This window comes from Pelobates fuscus, chromosome 3, assembly GCF_036172605.1.
Source record: "Pelobates fuscus isolate aPelFus1 chromosome 3, aPelFus1.pri, whole genome shotgun sequence".
Classification (NCBI taxonomy): domain Eukaryota; kingdom Metazoa; phylum Chordata; class Amphibia; order Anura; family Pelobatidae; genus Pelobates; species Pelobates fuscus.
The window spans coordinates 233400390-233422955 of NC_086319.1; the positions used below are offsets into that span (position 1 = coordinate 233400390).

Below are 22566 nucleotides of genomic sequence, written 5' to 3' on the forward strand. Positions count from 1 at the left end.
TTAGCCAATCACAGGAGGAACATTTTGCCTCGTCACGGCATCGAGGGCCACACACTAGAGAAATAAAAAAAAATGCACTGCTTTCAGCGCAGCTGCCATGACGCCTATACTATTTAATGGAGCTCATTTTATGGGACGGGAAAGTACAGCTTTGTCTTGAGTGTGTAGCGCTCTGTGGAGCAGTGAGTGCGTGCTGGCCGCAGGATGAGGAGCGCAGTGGAGCTGCTGGTGCTGGGGTTCTATCTTGGGTTCCCTGTCAGGGCAGCCAGCCATGCTGAGTGTGAAGGTAGTGAGCGCCGTGCATGCCGTGTTACACCCAGGCTGTGCATGCTCTCCCTGGACACACCATGCAGCTGGCAGCACGTGAACTCCCTGCCTTATTATGGGGAGCAAACTCAGCTAATTATTTAATAACACTGTGTACAGCATTCACTCACTGTTAGTTATGGAGGGATTATATGGGTATTCTCAGTCACCATTAAATATTTTCTTCCACTCAGTAACTGTAAAGGAATGGGTCAATTAACATAACTATTGTATGCTGCAGTGGTTATGGTGCTAGGAGGCTGCAGTTACTTAGCCACGTAGCAATTTTAACCAAAACAATGGGTTCCAGACCCTTCTCTCAAGTATTGCTAATGAGAAGTTTCCCGTGCACATTAGAAGTATCAGTTTATTTAATATCTGGCTGAGTGTGTTAGCCTTAGGGGACTTGCAGTTTTGGTCCAACCACTTGGAAAACGAACCATGGGATGGCTCACTCAGCCGAATGGCTTTAGAACTACTACGTCCAAATGTTGTAGTTTTGGTGGTTAGACTTTACTTTTAATTCTTCTTGCTACATATATGCTGCTCATCAGCATGAATAATTGAGAGAAGTTGGAAAAATATAGTCATCGGTCATGCAGAATGCACGCGCTTGTTTTTATTATCTGACTAATGCTAACGTTCCATCTTAATTCACAGTGGTGAACAATTAGTATTATACAGCAAGTTTGAAGGCAAAAAAATATTAATTTTGTTATTGGTATTTATAAAGCGGCAACAAATTCTGCAGCACTGTACAGCGAGTGGATTAACAGACAAGTATTTGTAACCAGATAAGTTGGAAGACCGGAACAGAGACAGTTGAGCGCCTTGCTCAAATGAGCTAACATTCTAGATGCAGTAGGGTAAAGTGATACAAAAGGTACTACAGGGTAGAACAAATTTCCTTGCATGCTATTACAGTGAGTGTGTTAGGTTTAGCAATCAGTCCAAGGACTGGCCATCGTCTGACATTTTAATTAAGAGGCCATATGGACATTTAAAATTACATTATATTTCCCTCAAGTGCCATACAATGGTGAGAGAATGTTAGAGCAGGTCTTCTCTATTGATATTTCTATCTATTTGTATATTTGTTGTTTAATTTTTTTTTTTTTTAAGGAAACTCTTTGTCTTGAAGGAGCTAAACGCAAAACACACCAACTCACTCATACATTGGAATGAGATTACAAACTAAAGTTTGGCTGTGGCTGAATAAGTGTCAAAACAGATGTCGGTAGAGTTTTAGTTACAGTGAGTAGGTTATAGCATTGCCTTTGTAGTGCCATCAAGCCTTTCCAAGGATACTTTGACAGTTACAGAGAATTATTACTATACATGCATTTGTTTCAAACATTTAGATTTTTTTTTTCTTTTTGGTGGATATTGCATTTTGCATGAAATAAAATGTTTGTTTATTTTGTCTGACAGTCTGATGTGTTTTATTTTTATGTATGGAGTGATGTATATGTCACATAACCGGTTTGCAAATATCACTCACAGCTTATCTGTCATGGTATACATATGTTTACACTTAAATAGACACATAAAGCACCCAATGCTTAGACTACTTCATTACATTAAAGTGGTTTGTGTGGAGTGCCCTTGTTCCTTTGCAGTTTTTATGAAACTGCAATATTTACATTACAGTGTAAAGAGTGCCTCTGGTGTCTGCCTACCAGACAGCCACTAGAGGCATTCCCTGCAGTTTCACAGTTTGACACTATGAAACAATGCTGGGTGCCCTCCTGCTGTGTGGGAAGTCCAGCATCTAGAAAATCCTCATAAGAAAAAATTGGGGGAAGAAGGTATGCGCATGGTCATCAGGTTTCTGCCCCCCCACCTGTGGAGGAAAAGCGCAATTCGGTGATGGAATCAGGTAAGTGTAAAAACTGTATTTTGATCCCCTGTAATTTTCAATAGGGGTGGCAGAGGGCACTATAGTGTTAGGAAAACAGTTTTTTTATTACTGACATTAGTTTTACTTTAAGTTATAGAGGAAACTATTTATATACATTGTACTAGCATAATTGCTACATTTGGTCATTAAGTTCACTGGGCACAAAGTGCTATACTGACTGCATGCATTTTGAATTGAAGCTAGCTAGATCTTGTGCTGCATGCTAGCTAATATTTCTCTTACATCTTTTGTTTAAAATGCATCATTACCAGGCACACCCTTAACTTTTGGGGGCCCATGGCAAGAATGTTTGTGGGTGTCCTCCTTTAAGGGTCCTCCAGACCTTGACTATTCCAAAGGTTGAGCAGAAATGAGTGGTGCTATTCCACGCAAAGGTCTTTCAGTGCCCTCTTACAACTCACCAGAATCAACAAGCAGCCATTCTGTAATATCAGAATGCCCATGCTATAAGAGAGCAGGACTCCATTTCTAATGTAACAAATTATACTGACAGATTGTGTGTTCTTGAATGAATAACAGCTAACACATTCTGAAACTTCTAAGCAAATTTAGGGCTAGATTATCTCTGAGGGTTTTACAACCTCCTACCACATTAACGACAAGAACTACTAATAGTATTTAATAAAAAGTGACTCTAAATTCTAAACACTGCAAAATAAATGTGTCCAAAACATTAATAATAATTTGTAGATTGTAGTCTTTTAATTAGAGTTCTAAAATTGTTTTGCATACAGGGTATTTAGTAAAGTGAGAATTTCAAATTTAAGGCCAGAGTAGCTGACTTTCTAGTTTAGCTATTGTGACACCCGTTTGAAATTCACATGTTCTTGTCTATGCTATTGTCACTACGTTATTAAAACATGCTGTGTATAATTGGTGTCCAGAGCTTTCTCAAAGCATTTCTCAAGTCTGGCATAATGTCAAAAGAAGTCACACAATATCTGCCCAAATTCATACATCTACTTCACACTGCTTAATTTGTTGTGACGCTTCATGTGTAGAAATCTGTATTTATCATACCAGATTGTAATGTAAAAGGTAGAACATGCACAAATAATGTATGGAGATTAAAAGTGAAAGAATACCTCTTTATTCAATATTGCAGAGCAGAAATAAAATAATTATTGATGATTTATAACACTGATGTCCTAAAAAATCCATTACGCTGGCCTATAGAACATAAGAAGTGTTTCATACTAAAGTGATAGGAATTCAAAGAGAATTTCAAATTTAAAGGGACACTCCAGGCACCCAGACCACTTCTGCCCATTGGAGTGGTCTGGGTGCCAACTCCCACTACTCCTAACCCTGCAAGTGTAATTATTGCAGTTTTTTATAAACTGCAATAATTACCTTGCAGGGTTAACTCCACCTCTAGTGGCTGTCTATACGTCATTAGACAGCCACTAGAGGGAACTTCCTGCTCTATAGCACAGGAAACCAGTGCTAGAGCGTCGCTGGACGTCCTCACACTGTGTGAGGACCTCCAGCGTCGCTCAAATCCCCGTAGGAAAGCATTGAAATTCGTTTTCAATGCTTTCCTATGGGGCGACGTAATGCGCATGCGCTGCATTGCCGCGCATGCGCATTAGGTCTCCTCGGCCGGTGGGCGGGATCAGTCTCGCCCACCGGCCGATGGAAGAACAGGGAGGAGCAGCGCGGAGGAGGAGACAGCGGCGAGGGACATCGCCGCTGCCTCAGGTAAGTCACTGAAGGGGTTTTCACCCCTTCAGTAACCAGGGATTGGTGGGTGGGAGGGAGGTCCAGTGCCAGGATCGTTTTCCTGGCACTGGAGTTTCCCTTTAAGGTGAAACAGAAAATATTTCTTCAAGTCAGCTATGCTTCTATTTTGGCTACTGCTGCACTAAATTTGAAATTCATCTGACTAAAGTTAATTTTAAACTTTAGACCAAAACCCTGAACAGGAAGCACATCTGATTTTGATATAATTTTTTTCCAATTCAGCTTTTTGGCCCTTATGTTTTAAATTCACATGTAATTCTCACTTTCACTGGGATATTTACTAAACACCGGATAATATCTAAATGGATAAAATCTGGTGAAAATGTCATTGCTGGCCAGACGTTAGAAATGGCCCAATCCCTTTATATAAATATTAGGGCCTTCATCGACAACGCCAGGATTTTGCAGTCCAAATGGGCCCCATATGCACCTGGATGGTTTGTTCTATTTGGATAACCCTGTTTTTATATAGTCCTGCAAATGTAACATATACAAATTGTGCTCCATTCCTTAACCAATGACTGTCACTGTTGGGTCATATTGCACCAAGATAATTTCCCTCTGTATTATGTAATTTTTAGTGCATGACCCCAACCTGTTAATTTGTCCGGTGGGTGGGGCTGAGTGTAAAAGGGAATTTATTTTTTAAGACGTATACTATTTTGGCAATGCTCAAGCTACAACCATTTTAAAGTCTGACCAAGCTCTGAACCAAATAGCCAGACAATGTTCAGAACACGTGCAAACACTGTGCATGGCAAATCTCACACCATGTGAAGGAGAATTGTGTGTCTTTGCACATACATATGTTAAAATACAGCAGAATTAATTTACACTTAAGCATGGATGATGGATGCTGGCTCTGTATTGTAATGACATGCTCCAAAGTTACATTGATGCAAGCAGAGAGATTCAAGGTTTAGTGCAGATCAGGTAGACACCAATAATGCTGCCATAAGTGATATAATATAAGGGGCAAGGGTGCATGACCCATTTCCAAAAGCACTCCCAAAATACCACTCAAGGCAGACCTCTTCAGAGATAGACAAGTGGTGAATCAGGCATGTCCTCAGTATCGTAGTATTGCAGCCCTGTGTCCGGCATCCTGACACAAAATTACAATGCTCATGCGTGTAAAAAATATGACCATCCACCAATCTCAAATTAAAGAACAAACCTGAGATTGCACCCGCACCTGCTGCCAAAAAACAGACATTTACAAAGGTCAATATTATATAGCTAACAAATTACTTCAAAAATGATAAAGCATAATAACAAACTATTTTCCAGTGGGATGTTGCATTTCTGTAAGTGGATTTGGACAAATGTAGCACCTGGCCAGGCAGAATGACTTGTGAAATTTAATATAGACAAATGCAATGTACTGCATTTAAAAAAATAAAATGGCAACTCTTACTGTAAAAGGTGTTGAATTAGAAATATTGTTAAGGGAGAGGTATTTGATGGCAAAAGTAGTAAGCAGACATCACAAAACAGACACACTGGAACATCCATATCAGTGATGTCAGAAGACGAGGCTAGTGAGAGCCAGGTTGGTCTCTAATGATTTGACTACTTACAGTAGGACAGCAGATTTCTGACACCATAACCATCTCAGAGTGCTGCAGTTGTTATGGTGACTAGAGTGTCTCTTTAATGTTTGTATATACCATACTCACATATGCATGCATAACTAGTCACACACATATATTTGACTGTCACAATTAAAGGAACACTATAGGGTCAGGAACACAATCATGTAGCACACCCCTGCCTCCCTCAATATTGTAAAATCTTACTTTTGTTCATGTCTGCAGCTGCTGGCTCTGCCCTTGAGCTGTCTTCTTGCATGACATCATCAGAAGTGGCAATCTCAGCCAATCACAATGCTTTCCAATAGGAAATTGGCTCAGATTGTCAAAGAAGTAGATTAGGGGCAGAGCCAGCACAAGTCAAACACAGCCCTGGCCAATAAGCATCTCTTCATAGACATGCATTGAATCAATGTAACTCTATGAGGAAAGTTCTGTATCTGCAGGAAGAGGGTGAAGACACTGAATGGCAGTGCTGCTCACTAGGCAGTACTGACACAGGAAGCACCTCTAGTAACATCTCTTTTAAAAAACAAAACAAAAAAAAAACAAACAGTGTTTACTGCAAAAAGCCTGAAGGGAATGATTATACTCACCAGAACAAATACAATATGCTGTAGTTGGTCTTGTGACTATAGTGTCCCTTTAACCACACAAATATACACACCCAACAATATTCACACATGTATAGACATAATTAGCCACACTTACACACCTACTTACTCTCAAATATCTACTTTCTCTAATGCAGCTTATCTCACAATAAGGAGAAGGAAGATGAAGGGTTTCCGGTCTGGAATCCCTGGTATTTATGTAGAGTGAACAGGAGAGCTGTGTACCACAAAGCACAGACTAATTCTGCTTCCTCTCTTGGGTCGCCAGAATATCAGTTTCAAATAGCTGCACATTCTGTCTGCAACCGCATTTTCATTAAAAGGTAACGCGTTACAGTAACTCTGCAAACCACTCTGCCACCACTCTGCCATGCTGGGCAGCACCTTAATGGATTGCTGACCAGGACCTTTTTTTAGAAATGCTGTGGAAGCACCGGGAGCTGACAGGAGGAGAGCAAATAGATGGCCCTATATAAACAGAAAAGCAATGAAAATCTTACCATATTAGGCCCAGGTTTAGTTAACCTATCTGCAACCCCCCACCCCACCCCCAGATAGTCAGTGTGCAATACTAGGCGCCATATGCAAAGTTTCCACTTGAATATGCAGTGACCACTTCTGCACTTATGTTTCCAACAGGATTGTTCACTTAAGTGTGAGATGTCAAGAATTCAAAATGACTTTATAGTGAATATGAAATGTAGGTCCAACAGCATAATTAAAAAAAGAAGTCAGCTATGCTTTGAATCTAGCTATTGTGGCCTAAAGTTTGAATTTCTGTTTATACGGCCTAGTCACACATTCCTGCGAGTGACTTACACAGCCTTCCTTAACACTTTGTGTAAAGAGTCAGCTAATGTTTAAACATCCTTTATTGCAGTCTGTTTAATTTCTTATCTCTTGCTCTATTAACCCCTTAACGACGAGTGACGGACAAGGTCCGTCACTCAGGGGAAAGCGTTAATGACGAGTGACGGACCTCGTCCGTCACGCGTTAAAATTAACCCCCGATTGCCGCAATACCGGCGATCGCGGGGTTAACGTTGTTGCTGGGTGCCTCCGAGTCAGGGGCAGACCAGCAGCAGCAAATCCCGACATCCCAGCCCAGGTGATCGCTGTGACAGTTTGTGAAGTGGAGAGAGACGGATCGGTGCTACATTGTGTCCCAGAAGAATAGCTAAGTTTAAAAAAAAGTCCCTAATCCCTTTCCCCTTTATTAAAAAAAAAAAAAAAAAATAACCCTTTCCCTGCTGCTTGATCACTGCTAGCAGTGATCAATATACAGGTTACAGTACTTTACTGTGATCTATTTTTTTTTTTTTTACTTTCAAGGGTTCATTTTTAGTTTTTTTGTAACCCTAAGGGGTTACATTTTATTATTTGATTTTATTAATTTGTGATTTAGTTATTTTGGTGGGTGGGAATTAGGGAATAAAATAAAAAATAAAAATATATTTTTAGTTAGAGTTTTGTTAGCTGTGTTAGCTGTATTAACAATGTTTAGAAAGTATAGCGCAGAGGAGGCTTATGCCCTGTTAGCGGCCGACTCAGAGGCGACTGACACTGCCTCAGAGAGTGAAGCAGGGAGTAACGCAGGGGATGCAGGGGACAGGGACTATGTGCTAGATACTGCAGGACCATCAGGGGAAATCGACGATTCCCCTAATGCTGAACATGGCGCAGATGACTGGGTACCCCCTAATAATTTTTCCCCAGACATCCCAGTGTTTACAGCCAATCCTGGCATACAGGCTGACCTGTCTGCCTATAGTGCGCTGGATGTTATGCAGCTGTTCTTGGGGGATGAGATTTTTGGGGAGATAGTCACCCAGACTAATCTCTATGCGGAGCAATATCTGGCACTCAATCCAGACTCTCTTATCTCTAGGAAAGAGAGATGGAACCCAACCAGTGTGCCAGAATTGAAACAATTCTGGGCACTGACCATGTTAATGGGGCTAATTAAAAAGCCCACGATTAGGATGTATTGGGCTAAACATCCTATTTGCAATACCCACATTTTTGCCGAGACAATGACAAGGGAAAGATATGAAGACATACTAAGATTTATGCACTTTAGTGATAATAACAAGTGCCCCCCAAAAGGTGATCCGCAGTATGATCTTCTTTACAAAATACGCCCTTTAATTGCCCACTTTAACAGTAAATTTGCCACTATATATACCCCCAAAAAAAACATTTCCATTAACGAGTCCCTAATAAAGTTTAAGGGAAGACTGGGGTTCATATGGGATCAAATTTTATAAACTATGTGAAAGTGGCAGTGGCTACGTATACACCTTCCGTGTATACGAAGGAAGGGATAGCCACCTTGATCCCCCAGGTTGCCCAGATATAGAAGGGACAAGTGGGACTTAATAATGCCACTACTTAATAAAAGTTATCATCTATACATCGATAACTTTTATAATAGCATCCCACTGTTAAAAATGTTGTACTGCTTCGAGACCGTGGCCTGTGGCACTATTCGGAAGAGTCGCACAGGTTTCCCAAAGGCTCTAGCGAACAAAAAAATGAAAAGGGGGGAAACAGCAACTCTCTGCCAGAATGAACTGCTGGCACTCAAGTACAGGGATAAAAAGGATGTTTTCATCTTAACCACCATCCATGGTGAAAACACTCGGAGGGTCGCAGTTCGTGGCAGAGACGAATGTAAACGGGTGCCAGTCTGCATACGCCAATATAATCGGCAAATGGGGGGCGTTGACCTGTCCGATCAACTGATGCAGCCGTATTTGATCATGAGAAAGACCAGGGCATGGTATAAAAAAGTGGGCAAATACCTGATGCAGATGGCAATCCACAATGCATTTGTCATTTTGAAAAAGGCAAATGCTGGGCTGAAAAGCACTTTTCTTTCTTTCCAGTTTGAGCTAATTTCTAAGCTGCTAGAATGCCACACAAGGAGACCATCAGTGGAGCCTAGCAGAAGAATGGAGGCAGGTCACTTCTGCTTTAAGATTCCACCAACCCCTAAAAAACAAAACCCCCAGAAAAGGTGCAGGGTGTGTTACAAGAGGGGCGTAAGAGTTGAGACCAGCTATTACTGCCCTGATTGCCCCTCTCAGCCCGGCCTATGTATTGGCCATTGTTTTAAAAAATTTCACACCCAGGCCAAATAAGTAGACCAGGGGTGTGATTTTTAGTCATCTGTCTGATTGGTTACCGAATCTTGGCTTTGTCTACCATTTATCCTGTCTTCTCTGATCCTTGACCTCGGCTTGTCCTATCGTTGTTCCGTTTCTCTTTTCTCCTTTGACCTCGGCTTGTACCTTGACAATTCTCTGCTTGTATAGCCCGGCCATTCTAAGGACCGGTATTACAAGTTTCTCTCTCTGTGTTTTCTCTCTTTGTGGTCTGTCTGTGTTTTGGTTTCGGAATCCATGACAGCTTTGCCCGGGATGCAGATGACTGTGTACTACCTCCGGATAAGTTTACCCCAACTATTCCCCCTTTTCACAGCAAATAGTATGCACTTGTTCATAATTTGAATTGATGAGCTGCTTATACTTAAACATATATGTGGCCTTTGAGAGGTAATTTGCAGTCCTGAGCTGCTAAAATGAGACTTTTGAAAAATATGGAAGTGGTGTGTCTCCAATGTGCCCCTTCAACATCCACATAACCCTGAAAAAGGTACACATGGGGGTATCATTGCACTAAGATGACATAGCTGAGCAACATATTAGGTGTTATACTGCCGTAGCACACATAAGGATAGCAAAATATACAGTAACATCTCCAAGTGTGTGTCAAAAAGGCAGAAAAAATGCTAATTGCAACTAGACTTGGTACAAACTAACAAAAAAATGATTCTACACTAAGGTTTAGAATATACCTTTTGAAATACCCCGGGGTGTCTACTATAAGAAATGGTAGGCTTTTGTGGGGTAGTTTGAATTTAAAACCTGCTAAGATGCTTGGAAATTGCACATAGGCCCAGCTTTAAAATTCAAAGTTTGGTAAAAACTCATAGGACTTGGTCTCCAATGTGCCCCTTCAACATCCACATAACCATGAAAAAGGTACACATGTGGGTATTGTTGCACTAAGATGACATAGCTGAGCAACATATTAGGTGTTATACTGCCGTAGCACACATAAGGATAGCAAAATATACAGTAACATCTCCAAGTGTGTGTCAAAAAGGCAGAAAAAATGCTAATTGCAACTAGACTTGGTACAAACTAACAAAAAAAATGATCCTACACTAAGGTTTAGAATATACCTTTTGAAATACCCCGGGGTGTCTACTTTAAGAAATGGTAGGCCTTTGTGGGGTAGTTTGAATTTAAAACCTGCTAAGATGCTTGGAAATTGCACATAGGCCCAGCGTCAACATTCAAAGTTTGGTAAAAACTCACATGACTTGGTCTCCAATGTGCCCCTTCAACATCCACATAACCATGAAAAAGGTACACATGTGGGTATCGTTGGACTAAGTGTCAGGGTACCTGTAGTCTCTACCTCAGAGGAGGTGAGAGACTTAGACGTTTATCCTCCCAGAGGGGTTGTTTCTTCCGTTCCTCGCGGTCCTCTCGGCCATTTACAAGCCGACCGCGAGGGATCCACTTCCTTATATGACGCGACGCTCAGTAGTCGACGTCATGACGCCAACCCGTGTCGACCGGTCCGTCAAGTCCAGAGCACTAATCAGGACTCGTCGGGGGCGTGATTACCCTCTAGAATCAAGGTATAAAGTAAGGCTTTCGGCATCTGCTCATTGCCCTGTCGTGGTTCTAGCCTGTCTAGTCACTCAGTGCTCTTGTATTCTAGTTGTCTCTTTGGTTCTGACCCGGCTTGTTTGTACTACCCTGTTTACCTCTGTTACCCTTTGACTCGGCTTGTCTCTCGCTTACCTGTCCTCTCGTTCCCTCGACCTCGGCTTGTTCTTAGACCATTCTCTACTTACTCCTTACGTTAAGTCCGGCCATTCTAAGGTCCGGTATACGTACCTACCACCTGTTTGTACTCTGCGTGTTGGATCCCTGTCCCGATCCTGACACTAAGATGACATAGCTGAGCAACATATTAGGTGTTATACTGCCATAGCACACATAAGGATAGCAAAATATACAATAACATCTCCAAGTGTGTGTCAAAAAGGCAGACAAAAAGGCTAATTGCAACGAGACTTGGTACAAACTAACAAAAAAATGATCCTACACTAAGGTTTAGAATATACCTTTTGAAATACCCCGGGGTGTCTACTTTAAGAAATGGTAGGCCTTTGTGGGGTAGTTTGAATTTAAAACCTGCTAAGATGCTTGGAAATTGCACATAGGCCCAGCGTCAAAATTCAAAGTTTGGTAAAAACTCATATGACATGGTCTCCAATGTGCCCCTTCAACATCCACATAACCAAGAAAAAGGTACACATGTGGGTATCGTTGCACTAAGATGACATAGCTGAGCAACATATTAGGTGTTATACTGCCATAGCACACATAAGGATAGCAAAATATACAGTAACATCTACAAGTGTGTGTCAAAATGGCAGACAAAAATGCTAATTGCAACGAGACTTGGTACAAACTAACAAAAAAATGATCCTACACTTAGGTTTAGAATATACCTTTTGAAATACCCTGGGGTGTCTACTTTAAGAAATGGTAGGCCTTTGTGGGGTAGTTTGAATTTAAAACCTGCTAAGATGCTTGGAAATTGCACATAGGCCCAGCGTCAAAATTCAAAGTTCAGTAAAAACTGATATGGCTTGGTCTCCTATATGGCACTGTAGCTTCACGAAATAGTGCCAAAGACATACAATGGGGGTGTCATTTTACTCAGACGACTTAGCTGAACATAATTTGGGGGGTTTGAACTTAGTGGCACATGTGAAATATACAAAATGCCCAGTAAAAATGCAATCCCTATGTAAATAATGCACACAATTATTTTATACCACATACTTTGGCATCTTTTTTGAACAGTCAAACTGGTATAATACCCCAAATGGAAGCATAGGCTCATGAAATCCGTCTCTCAAAATTCTACTGTGAATACTGAAAAGGACAGGTCTCCTATATTGCACTGTAGCTTCACGAAGTAGTGCCAAAGACATACAATGGGGGTGTCATTTTACTCAGCAGATGTAACTGAACACAAAATAAAACTTTGTACAGGAATAGCACACACCAACTTTACAAAATACACATGAGAAGTTCTTTGTTATAAGTTTGCATTCCAAAACCCCCAAAAAACACAATTTTATTAATGACACGGAGGCTCCTATTATGCTATCTCTTTCTTACTTTATTCCTCAGCAGCAAAGAGAAATATAACTGAAAGAGAAAATATGTAGAATATGAACAATATATAACAGGTACAACTATATCTGCCTAGTAACAGGGCAGCCAATCAGTCTCTAGGAACAGTCCATAAATCTCTATCCTTGTACTTCCACTTCCTCTTTCTTTGCTGCTGTCCTCAGACCAGCTAAGTATTATTTTCTCTCCTACTTAGTGTGCATGATTTGTATCTGATAGGGTTATATACCCTGTTTTTTATAATGCCTAATTATTGTTGATTTTATCCTGTTCGTTTTGCTATATACTTGCGTTTTATTTCTCCTGATTTTTGAGTGTTTTGGTTGCTGTTGCCTCCCCTGCGCTTTTCCCGCCGTTTCCCCTGTCTGGGTTGCTTTCTGACTCAACCAGACAGGGTTCGCGGCTAGCAGGGGAGATTTAGACCGGAGTTTTGTACTCCTGAGCTCCCTTCCTGCGGCCGCGTTTATTGCCGACCCGTTTTCGCTTTCTCCTCGCACCCGCTGGTGCGAGGGAGTCCCTGCCCGCGTGTACCTCACACGCTCCCCGGCCATTGGCGGGGGAGGAGCTTAGAGGCAGCGCGGCGCGCTCTGCTCACGGCGGCCATCTTCTGGCCTCATCACACGAGAGCTGGACGGCGTTTCCAACGGTCGGCTCCCTATACCTCTCCCTCGTTAATTGTGTTTATTTGTACAGGTATTTTCATTGTGGGTTAATCAACCCTTTACTATTAGCTTGCTTGTGTCTCCTATTACTGCTCAGTATTGCATTTCCTGTTACTGCTCAGTATTGCTTTGGGTACTCGGTGCCTGATTAGGATTTAAGGGTCAGTACATAACATTTTTTATTTCTTCTCTGCGCATTATGCAGGCTAGAGGTGAGGGTTCTGGTAGCCCCAGTTACCCAATTATGGACCCCTCTCAGACCCCTACCGCAGGGGACATGGGCCTTACTCCCTCACAGGAGTTCCAGGCCCTTATTGATTCTACTATGCAGAGGGCTCTGGCTTCGGCCATGGGGACCGTGTCCTCGTCCCTCTCTCACACTATTCAACAGGCACTGACACAGCCCTTGGCCCCAGCCATGTTGCCTGCTCCCATGCCTGCTGTTCAGACTCAGGCGGGTCGCAAGGCTCAGGCAAAATGTAAACATGTCTCTCCAGATGTGACGCAGGTGTTACCTGCCCTGACTGACGCGCCTATGGCCGTCCAAGATGGCGCTTTTCCGCGCAAAAGAGCCGCTGGCCGGGCAAAATCGGCCAGAAAATGGAAACGGGCGCGTGCCCGTGATGATGGATCGGATACCGATCAGACTGGAGAGTCAGATTCGGACCCCCCTGACTACGCCTCCTATGAGGAAGGGGGCTCCGGCGATGAGGCGGAGTTTGACGCTTCGGCGCTTCCTCCGGGTGAGGGGCAAGACATCTGTGATCCTCAGGGTTACCCCCTGTTCGATCCAGATGACCTTCGCCATCCTCGCTCGGCGGAATGGGACCCGCCCACGCACATTGCCAGTTACAGGCACTTCGTATGCGTACCCCTCTCTCCAAAGAGGGGCGCAGTAAATTGAGGGCCGAGTGCCCGAGGCCTTCCGTGCCTGATGCGGCGTGCAAGACGCCAGAGGTTGACCCTCAGATCTCCCAGTTCCTGGCAAAAACGGGTTGGAAACCCAGGAAAGGGCTGGAATTTTCACTACATAATTGCCAGGACAAGATCCTGGACACCCTGGGCCCCGCTGCCAAGCTCTATGAGCTTTTGGAGGCAGCTAAGGCTGGAACTAAACCCATCGACTTTGATGAAGCGATTGGGTGGGTCCAGAGGTTGATTTGCCTCCTCGGCAATGCGAATACAGCTATGTCGGCTGAATGCCGCAAGGCGATTCTGCTCAAAATTGAGCCTAAGTTAAACCTTGCTGTGAAGGAGCCGGGTGCCTCGGCCAAAGGTATGCTCTTTGGAGAGTGTTTTGTCAAAGATTTGGGCTCCTTTGTGCGTACCTTCACCGCTCTTGATAAGGCCCAATCAAACCTGAAACGGGTTTTTGGCCCTAAGGTTTTACATGGGGCCGGGAGGTATAGGAGCCGTCCGCCCGGCCGTGGAGCTAGAGGTCCCTCGCGGACTCACAGAGGTTCCTTTTCCGCCCCCCGAACCTACCAAGAGTATAAACCAACGCCCTTTTTTCCCTCACGTGGAAGACCGTGGCAAAGTTGAGGAGGTCGTGGACAACCCTCATACAGACGCCCTTACGGTGAGTACCCCAAAACATATGTTTTGCAGGGCAAATGTGGGGGGCAGACTAGCGCTATTTCTAGATATGTGGGGTATGATTACCACAGATGTGTGGGTACTGGATACGGTCAGGGGTTTCCGCATGGATTTGTTATCTCCCCCTGTCCAAACTTTTATCCCACAGGAACTGAGACTGCCGGACGAGCAGTCCGAGCTAATTACCGCGGAGATCGCGGAATTGTATGCCAAACGAGCCATCCAAGAAATCCCCTACGATCACCCAGGGTTTCTGAGCAACTTATTTCTCGTCCCCAAGAAAGGCGGAGGTGTCCGCCCGGTGATAAACCTCAAACACCTCAACTTTTCCCTCCGTTACCATCACTTCAAGATGGAGGGCGCTCACTGCCTACGAGACTTGCTCCGTCAGGGAGACTGGATGGTCAAATTGGACCTCAAAGATGCCTACTTGACTATACCCATGGCAAAAGAGCACTGGGACTTATTGCACTTTACGTGGCGAGGTCATCGATGGCGGTTTACCTGTCTATCTTCGGCTCCATGGTGTTTCACCAAAGTGATGAAGCCCGTGGTGGCTTTCCTCAGAGCTCGGGGGGTCCGCATGATTATTTACTTGGACGACATACTGATTATGTCTTCGTCCCCCGACCAACTTCTCAGACACCTGGGATGGACGGTGAACCTCTTGGAAGGCCTAGGCTTCCTCGTGAATTGGGAAAAATCCATTGTGGAACCGGTACAGAGGATAGAATTCCTGGGCTTCAAAGTCGATTCAGTCACCCAGTTTCTGTTCCTACCGGAGACCAAACTTCGGTCGATGAAGAAGGAGATAAGGCGTGCACTACGAGCCACCTCTCTCTCCGTCCGCCAGCTGGCGAGAGTGATCGGCATCTTGGCCTCGTCAATTCAGGCGATTTTCCCAGGCCCATTACACTATCGGGCCCTACAACGTCTGAAAGGGTCCCATCTTCGATCCGGGGGCTCGTACGAGAGCGAATTTACCCTAGACGACGACTCCAGAGACGAGCTACAGTGGTGGTTGGACCACATGGAAGCCTGGAACGGCCGGGCCATCTTCGGCTCCGCGCCGGACATGATTATAGAGTCGGACGCAAGCCTACACGGTTGGGGCGCTCGATGTGGCTGTGTCTCCACCGGTGGAAGATGGTCCGAAGTCGAGTCGAATTTACACATAAATTGCCTGGAACTTCTAGCAGGTTCGTTCGCCATTCGGAGTTTATCTCCGACTCAAGGGAATTGCTGCGTACTCCTATGCATGGACAATGTGTCCGCGGTCAGGTACATAAACCACCTGGGTGGTACGAAATCGAAGCAGCTGGCGAACCTGGCAAGGGACTTCTGCCAGTTTTGCCTCCACAACGCTATATCGGTTACAGCCGAACACATCCCGGGGCTGGACAACGAGTGGGCGGATTGGAATTCGCGCTACCTGAGAGATTTAGGAGATTGGCATTTGCTATCCTCGACCTTTCAAAAGATAGATCGGCTATGGGGTCCACTACACATGGATTTATTCGCTTCCAGACTGAACTCCCAACTGCCCCAGTACTTCAGTTGGAGGCCGGACCCAGCAGCCGCGGCGGTAGACGCGTTCTTACAGACGTGGCCGCAAGTACGCCACTTTGCGTTCCCACCGTTCAACCTGATATCCCGGACGCTGACGTACTCGACCAGACAGGATTGCACGATAGTACTAGTAGCTCCCCTCTGGCAATCTCAACCGTGGTTTCCCCGTCTCCTGGAAATGGCCATAGACTTCCCACGGATGATCGAAATGAGGCCAGATGTGCTTCTGGATCCGGATGGGAACTCGCACGAATTGGTGGATCAGAACTTGCTCCAACTCACGGCTTGGCTGATCTCAGGGGACCCTGGTGTGTCGCGGACGTTTCGCAGGCGACTGCTCGACTCTTGGAGAATGCCTGGGCACCAGGTACCAGAACGGCTTACAAGTCCGCATGGCGTGTGTGGTCTAGCTGGTGCTTGGGAAGATTGCTGGATCCACTTTCTGCTCCTCTAACTGCACTGCTCAGTTTCTTGACTGAACGTTTCGATTCGGGTTTGGCCTATCGTACCCTTAATGTTTATAGATCGGCCATCTCGGCCGGACATAGAGGGATAGATGGATCTCCGATTGGACAATATCCTGTTGTGTGCCGATTGCTGAAGGGTATCCGTTTCGCCAGACCTCCAAGCTCTAGATACGCATCATTTTGGGATGTTAATGTTGTCCTTGGTTTCTTGGAATCCTGGCCCTGTAATGAAGACCTGACTCTCAAACAGCTGTCATGGAAACTGGTCATGCTTCTGTGCCTGCTTTCGTGCAAAAGAGTATCGGACGTCAGGGCTCTAGATTGGAACGCGATTTCGTTCACCCCCGAAGGTGTATCATTTAATATCTCAAGGAGGACTAAGTCGGCTTCCAAGTCGGTGGACTACCCTAGATGCTCCGTCAGACCTGCTTTATGTCCTGTGGCTTGTCTCCAGGCGTATTTGGCTCATACTCGACAGTTGAGGTAAACGGACTTGCCTCCACTATTTATTTCCTTCAAGGCACCGTTCCTACCAGTCTCCTCGACTACGTTAGCCCGATGGGTTAAGGGTCTACTTTCCGCTGCAGGAATTGATACTTCGATTTTTTCGGCTCATTCGGTTAGGGGTGCCATGGCATCGAAGGCTTCTACGATGGGATGTCGCCTGGATGATATCTTGAAAGCGGCGGACTGGTCTAAGGAATCTACATTCTGTGATTTCTATTTCCGCCCGATTGAACATGTTTCTTCGTTGGTTGTAGCTCAGCTTTAAACTAGCATAATAGGAGCCTCCGTGTCATTAATAAAATTCCCAGATTTTACTATTAACATGACGTAAAGTCATGATTTTATTAATGACACGGAGGCGAGTATTATTCCCACCCACCCACCCGTGGCTCTGGGGTAAGTTTACAATTATGCTTCAATCGGGGTGATCTTCTCTCACGGTGAGTACATTTGGTTTACTTGTATTGAGTGCATGATTCTTGTAGGGTGTGACATATATTCATACTATTCTAACTAGGACGCTCGTTAAGTACAGGTCATGTGTATACGATATGTTACACTCAGATCCTAAGTTTGGAGTTTACCACCTATTTCTTTGTTTTACAGCTTGATTTCGTTCTATGGAAATTACCGGTTTGAAAGTTACTAGTTGCTGAAATGGATGTTTCGGTTTGGGTCTTCGGTTCAGAAGGCAAAGAAGAGGAAGTGGAAGTACAAGGATAGAGATTTATGGACTGTTCCTAGAGACTGATTGGCTGCCCTGTTACTAGGCAGATATAGTTGTACCTGTTATATATTGTTCATATTCTACATATTTTCTCTTTCAGTTATATTTCTCTTTGCTGCTGAGGAATAAAGTAAGAAAGAGATAGCATAATACTCGCCTCCGTGTCATTAATAAAATCATGACTTTACGTCATGTTAATAGTAAAATCTGGGAATTTTACTCCAATATTTAGCAGAGGTTGGCGGTAAAATGGCTACGTAGAAAGTGTCAAAACAACCTTAGGTAAATAGCCTGTGATGTCTACTTTATATAAATATATACTTTTGTGTGGCAATTTTGTTTTCTTTTATGGCTATTAAGCTTACAAGACAAACATACCAAATTCTAAAATTGTTCCACTTTAAAAGTTTATTTTACTCCTTGTGCTTTGTGACCTGTAACTACCAAAAAAAAAAACTTATAATCCCAGACACATTATATATTCTGTAATTCAGAACAACTACATGAATTATTACTTTCCTTAACCTGCACTAATTATGTACACATTATTATTGCAAAAACTGTAAAACAAACCACACAAAAATTCATTTTTTTTGCATATTTCTGTATTTTTTTTTATAATAAATAAGCACTTATATATATGTGTGTTACATCAAATTAAAGCCCTTTCTGTCCTTTAAAAAACGGTATATAATATGTGTCGGTGCAATAAATTAGTAAAATGCAAATTGCAGTTGAACGCAAATAGCAAAAAATGCTGTTGTCATTAAGTGAAAGACAAGCTTCTGAAGCTCTGTCCTTAAGGGGTTAATAGCTTTCTAGACCCCATAGGAGCCTTCTGTTTGTGAATAAAGTTCAATTTACCGAGCAGTAGGTAAAAACGTCTAAAGCAAGTTAACATCTGTTTGAAAATAAAACCTTTTTTTCCATGCAGGCTGTGTGAGTCACAGCCAGGGTAGATGTGACTATTATTAATATTATTGTCATTTATATAGCGCCAACAGATTCCATAGCGTTTTACAATATTATTAGAGGGGGGATTTAACTATAAATAGGACAATTACAAAAAACTTACAGGAACGATAGTTTGAAGAGAACCCTGCTCAAACGAGCTTACATTCTATAGGACTAGAGCTGTATAATCAGAAACAAAAACTATTTAACTCCTAAATGGCAGAAAATTGAGCAGTGAGACTGCAGAGGTATGATTCAGTAAGCTAAAGTTGTTTTGATGCCCATATTGTCCCTTTAAGTATAATGTATGTATAATGTGCTTGGTTTGAACAATTAAACCATCACTGTATGAGTTTGATTCATGGTTCATGTTGTGATTTGCATGGAATGATTTGCAGCAATAACTCTTTTTTGGACATTGAAAAAATGTTTTATTTAAATTAGAATTAGAACTTAAAATATTAATTAGCAATATTATGAATGCATAAAATTATTTTTTAAACTATAATATTTGTCTGTTTTTTTCTCAGTGTGCAAAGAATATTTGGGAGGATTTTACAACTCTTTGACAAAAAGAAATATTGACCTTACACCAGCTTCCATAGAGAGAGAATTAATTAATACCTGTAAAGGCTCTACAGGAAAAGAAAACCGTCTGGTATAACCCTTTATAGTGTATTCCGTATGTAACTAGTCTGAAAGTAAAACTATGATGTAAAATATCAATACTCCATTTAAGTACTTATATTTTTAAAAAAATATTTTTTTTTCTGGAGAAGCAAAAACATTTTACATTATTAATAAATTATGTTCTTTAAAAGCTGAACTGTCACTTAAAGGACCACTGTTTAGTATACATTATATTGACCTAATGACAGTTTATAAAAGTGGCGATTTCTATTAGAAACCCCTCACAGTTTTCAATCAAACAACCGGGGGAAGGTTTCTTCCTGCGCCTATTGGCTCCCACGAGCAAAGGGAAACAGCAGGAAGGCTCTACTTGAGAGCTCCTGCCTCCTCCCTGCATACCTCCTTGTCAGAGGGTGATAGGTCTTGCAAAGGCTGAAGTTATTAAAAACTACAACTTTTGCAATCTCTTTTAAGATATAGCCCCAATGAAACTTACACTGAACAAAATTATAAGCGCAACACTTTTGTTTTTGCCCCCATTTTTCATGAGCTGAACTCAAAGATCTAAGACTTTTTCTATGTACACAAAAGGCCTATTAAATCTTAAATATTGTTCACAAATCTGGCTAAATCTGTGTTAGTGAGCACTTCTCCTTTGCCGAGATAATCCATCCAGCTCACAGGTGTGGCATATCAAGATGCTGTTTAGACAGCGTGATTATTGCACAGGTGTGCCTTAGGTTGGCCACAATAAAAGGCCACTCTAAAATGTGCAGTTTTATCACACAGCACAATGCCACAGATGTCGCAAGTTTTGAGGGAGCGTGAAATTGTCATCCTGACTGCAGGAATGTCCACCAGAGCTGTTGCCCGTGAATTGAATGTTCATTTCTCTACCATAAGCCATCTCACGGCCTCATGTTGCAAGGATCTGTACACAATTCCTGGAAGTTGAAAACATCCCGGTTCTTGCATGGCCAGCATACTCACTGTACATGTCACCCATTGAGCATGTTTGGGATGCTCTGGATCGGCGTGTACGATAGTGTGTAACAGGTCCTGCCAATATCCAGCAATTTTGCACAGCCATTGAAGAGGAGTGGAACAACATTCCACAGGTCACAATCAACAACCTGATCAACTCTATGTGAAGGAGATGTGTTGCACTGCATGAGGCAAATGGTGGTCACACCAGATACTGACTGGTTTTCAGACCCTCCTGCACATCTTAGAGTGGCCTTTTATTGTGGCCAGCCTAAGGCATAACTGTGCAATAATCATGCTGTCTAATCAGCATCTTGTTATGCCACACCTGTGAAGTGGATGGATTATCTCGGCAAAGGAGAAGTGCTCACTAACACAGATTTAGACAGATTTGTGAGAAATAGGCCTTTTGTGTACATAGAAAAAGGTCTTAGATCTTTGAGTTCAGCTCATGAAAAATGGGGGCAAAAACAAAAGTGTTGTGTTTATAATTTTGTTCAGTGTAGAAACATAGAATGTGACGGCAGAGAAGAACCATTTGGCCCATCTAGTCTGCCCAATTTTCTAAATACTCTCATTAGTTCTTGGCCTTATCTTCTATCTAGGATAGCCTTATGCCTGTCCCACGCATGCTTAAACTCCTTCACTGTGTTAACATTCACCACTTCAGCTGGAAGGCTATTCCATGCATCCACTATCTTCTCAATAAAGTAATACTTTATGATATTATTTTTATAATTCTTTATTTTTGCATTGCATGATAATACAAGGTACAGCCCATGTGGCCCCAACAGCCACCAGGGTGTAGTGATCAACATTTGATAACAAAGAGCAGTCAGGCAAATATGCATCATACAGGTACATTATGTGATATCAGCTAATTGTGCACATTGTTTTTAGTGGTGTGGTGTGAAAGTCAGGCTGGTTAACCCCTTAAGGACCAAACTTCTGGAATAAAAGGGAATCATGACATGTCACACATGTCCTGTGTCCTTAAGGGGTTAAGACAGGGTCAGTACCCAAATAAGGCCACTCGTGGCTTGTTAACGTTAGCAGGCTTGTCTAGCAAGTGCGGTTATGTGTAAGCGCATGACATGCGATAGTGCACGCTGCTCTATCGTAGTGTACATGAGAAAAGAGAAAACTGAAATTATCATTATAACAACAATAACATTGCGGTACAGTGGGTCAGAATGTAAGTGAACCGCATTAGTCGTCAGTGGTTTGCCTGTCGTTGGGTTGTCAATTGTGTGGTCCACCTTCGCCGGATCCTAGGGGAGCAGGTAGTGCATGAGTGTGTCTCCTCTTATTTGGGGTACCGTCTGTGGAGTTTTTAGGGTAAGGCTATCCGGGGCCAGCAGGTCCACATGTTGTTCTTCTTCGTCTCATGAGGCCAGCTCGTGGTCTGGAGAGGCCGCCATCTTGGGCGCCATTGGTCGTTGGAGCAGTGTGCCAAACCTTGCGTGTCTCTGTTAGTGCCCAGGGGGGCCTCTGGGACCGTCGCTCCATAGTGTGACTGTCTGTTTCGGCTGAACCGGTCTGTTGTTGGGTGCCAGTGCTCGGTCTCTGCGTGAGGCTCTCGAGCGCAAGCTTGGCGGTTACGAACTCAGCGTAGGCCCCTGTTTTCCGTCGGGTCTTCTTACACAACTGCTGTTCCTTTGTAGTTCTACTCAATAATTAAATATACAGACATATTTAAAGGAACATTAGACCACTAGTGCAATAATATCAAACAAAAAGTGCAATTATATAAAATAGCAGTTTCTAACACACATGGACCTTAGTAGAAGTGGAATATACCAGGGACAAAACAAATCTCAGGTCCATGTGAACTTGGTAGCTGCTGTTTTATATTTTTTAGATATTTATTTGACTTTTTTCATCTTTCGTGACTTGTTAATTAAAGGGACTTTCCAGTACCAGGAAAACATATCCGTTTTTCTGGCATTGCAGGACGCTGCAGTGCCCCTCTCCCTCCCACCCCCCATCCCATGTTGCCTCGGC

General features: G+C 43.1%; 1 protein-coding gene across 1 annotated transcript in view; it reads left to right on the plus strand.

Annotated features, from left to right (window-relative positions):
• The first annotated feature begins 148 nt into the window (after positions 1 to 148).
• CDNF (cerebral dopamine neurotrophic factor) overlaps positions 149 to 22566 on the plus strand; it is a 33044-nt gene continuing 10626 nt past the window's right edge. The window contains exons 1-2 of the mRNA XM_063445449.1: positions 149 to 286; positions 19479 to 19606. Of these exons, the coding sequence (XP_063301519.1) occupies positions 205 to 286; positions 19479 to 19606 (210 nt within the window). The 5' untranslated portion in view covers positions 149 to 204. The remainder of the gene's footprint in view (positions 287 to 19478; positions 19607 to 22566) is intronic.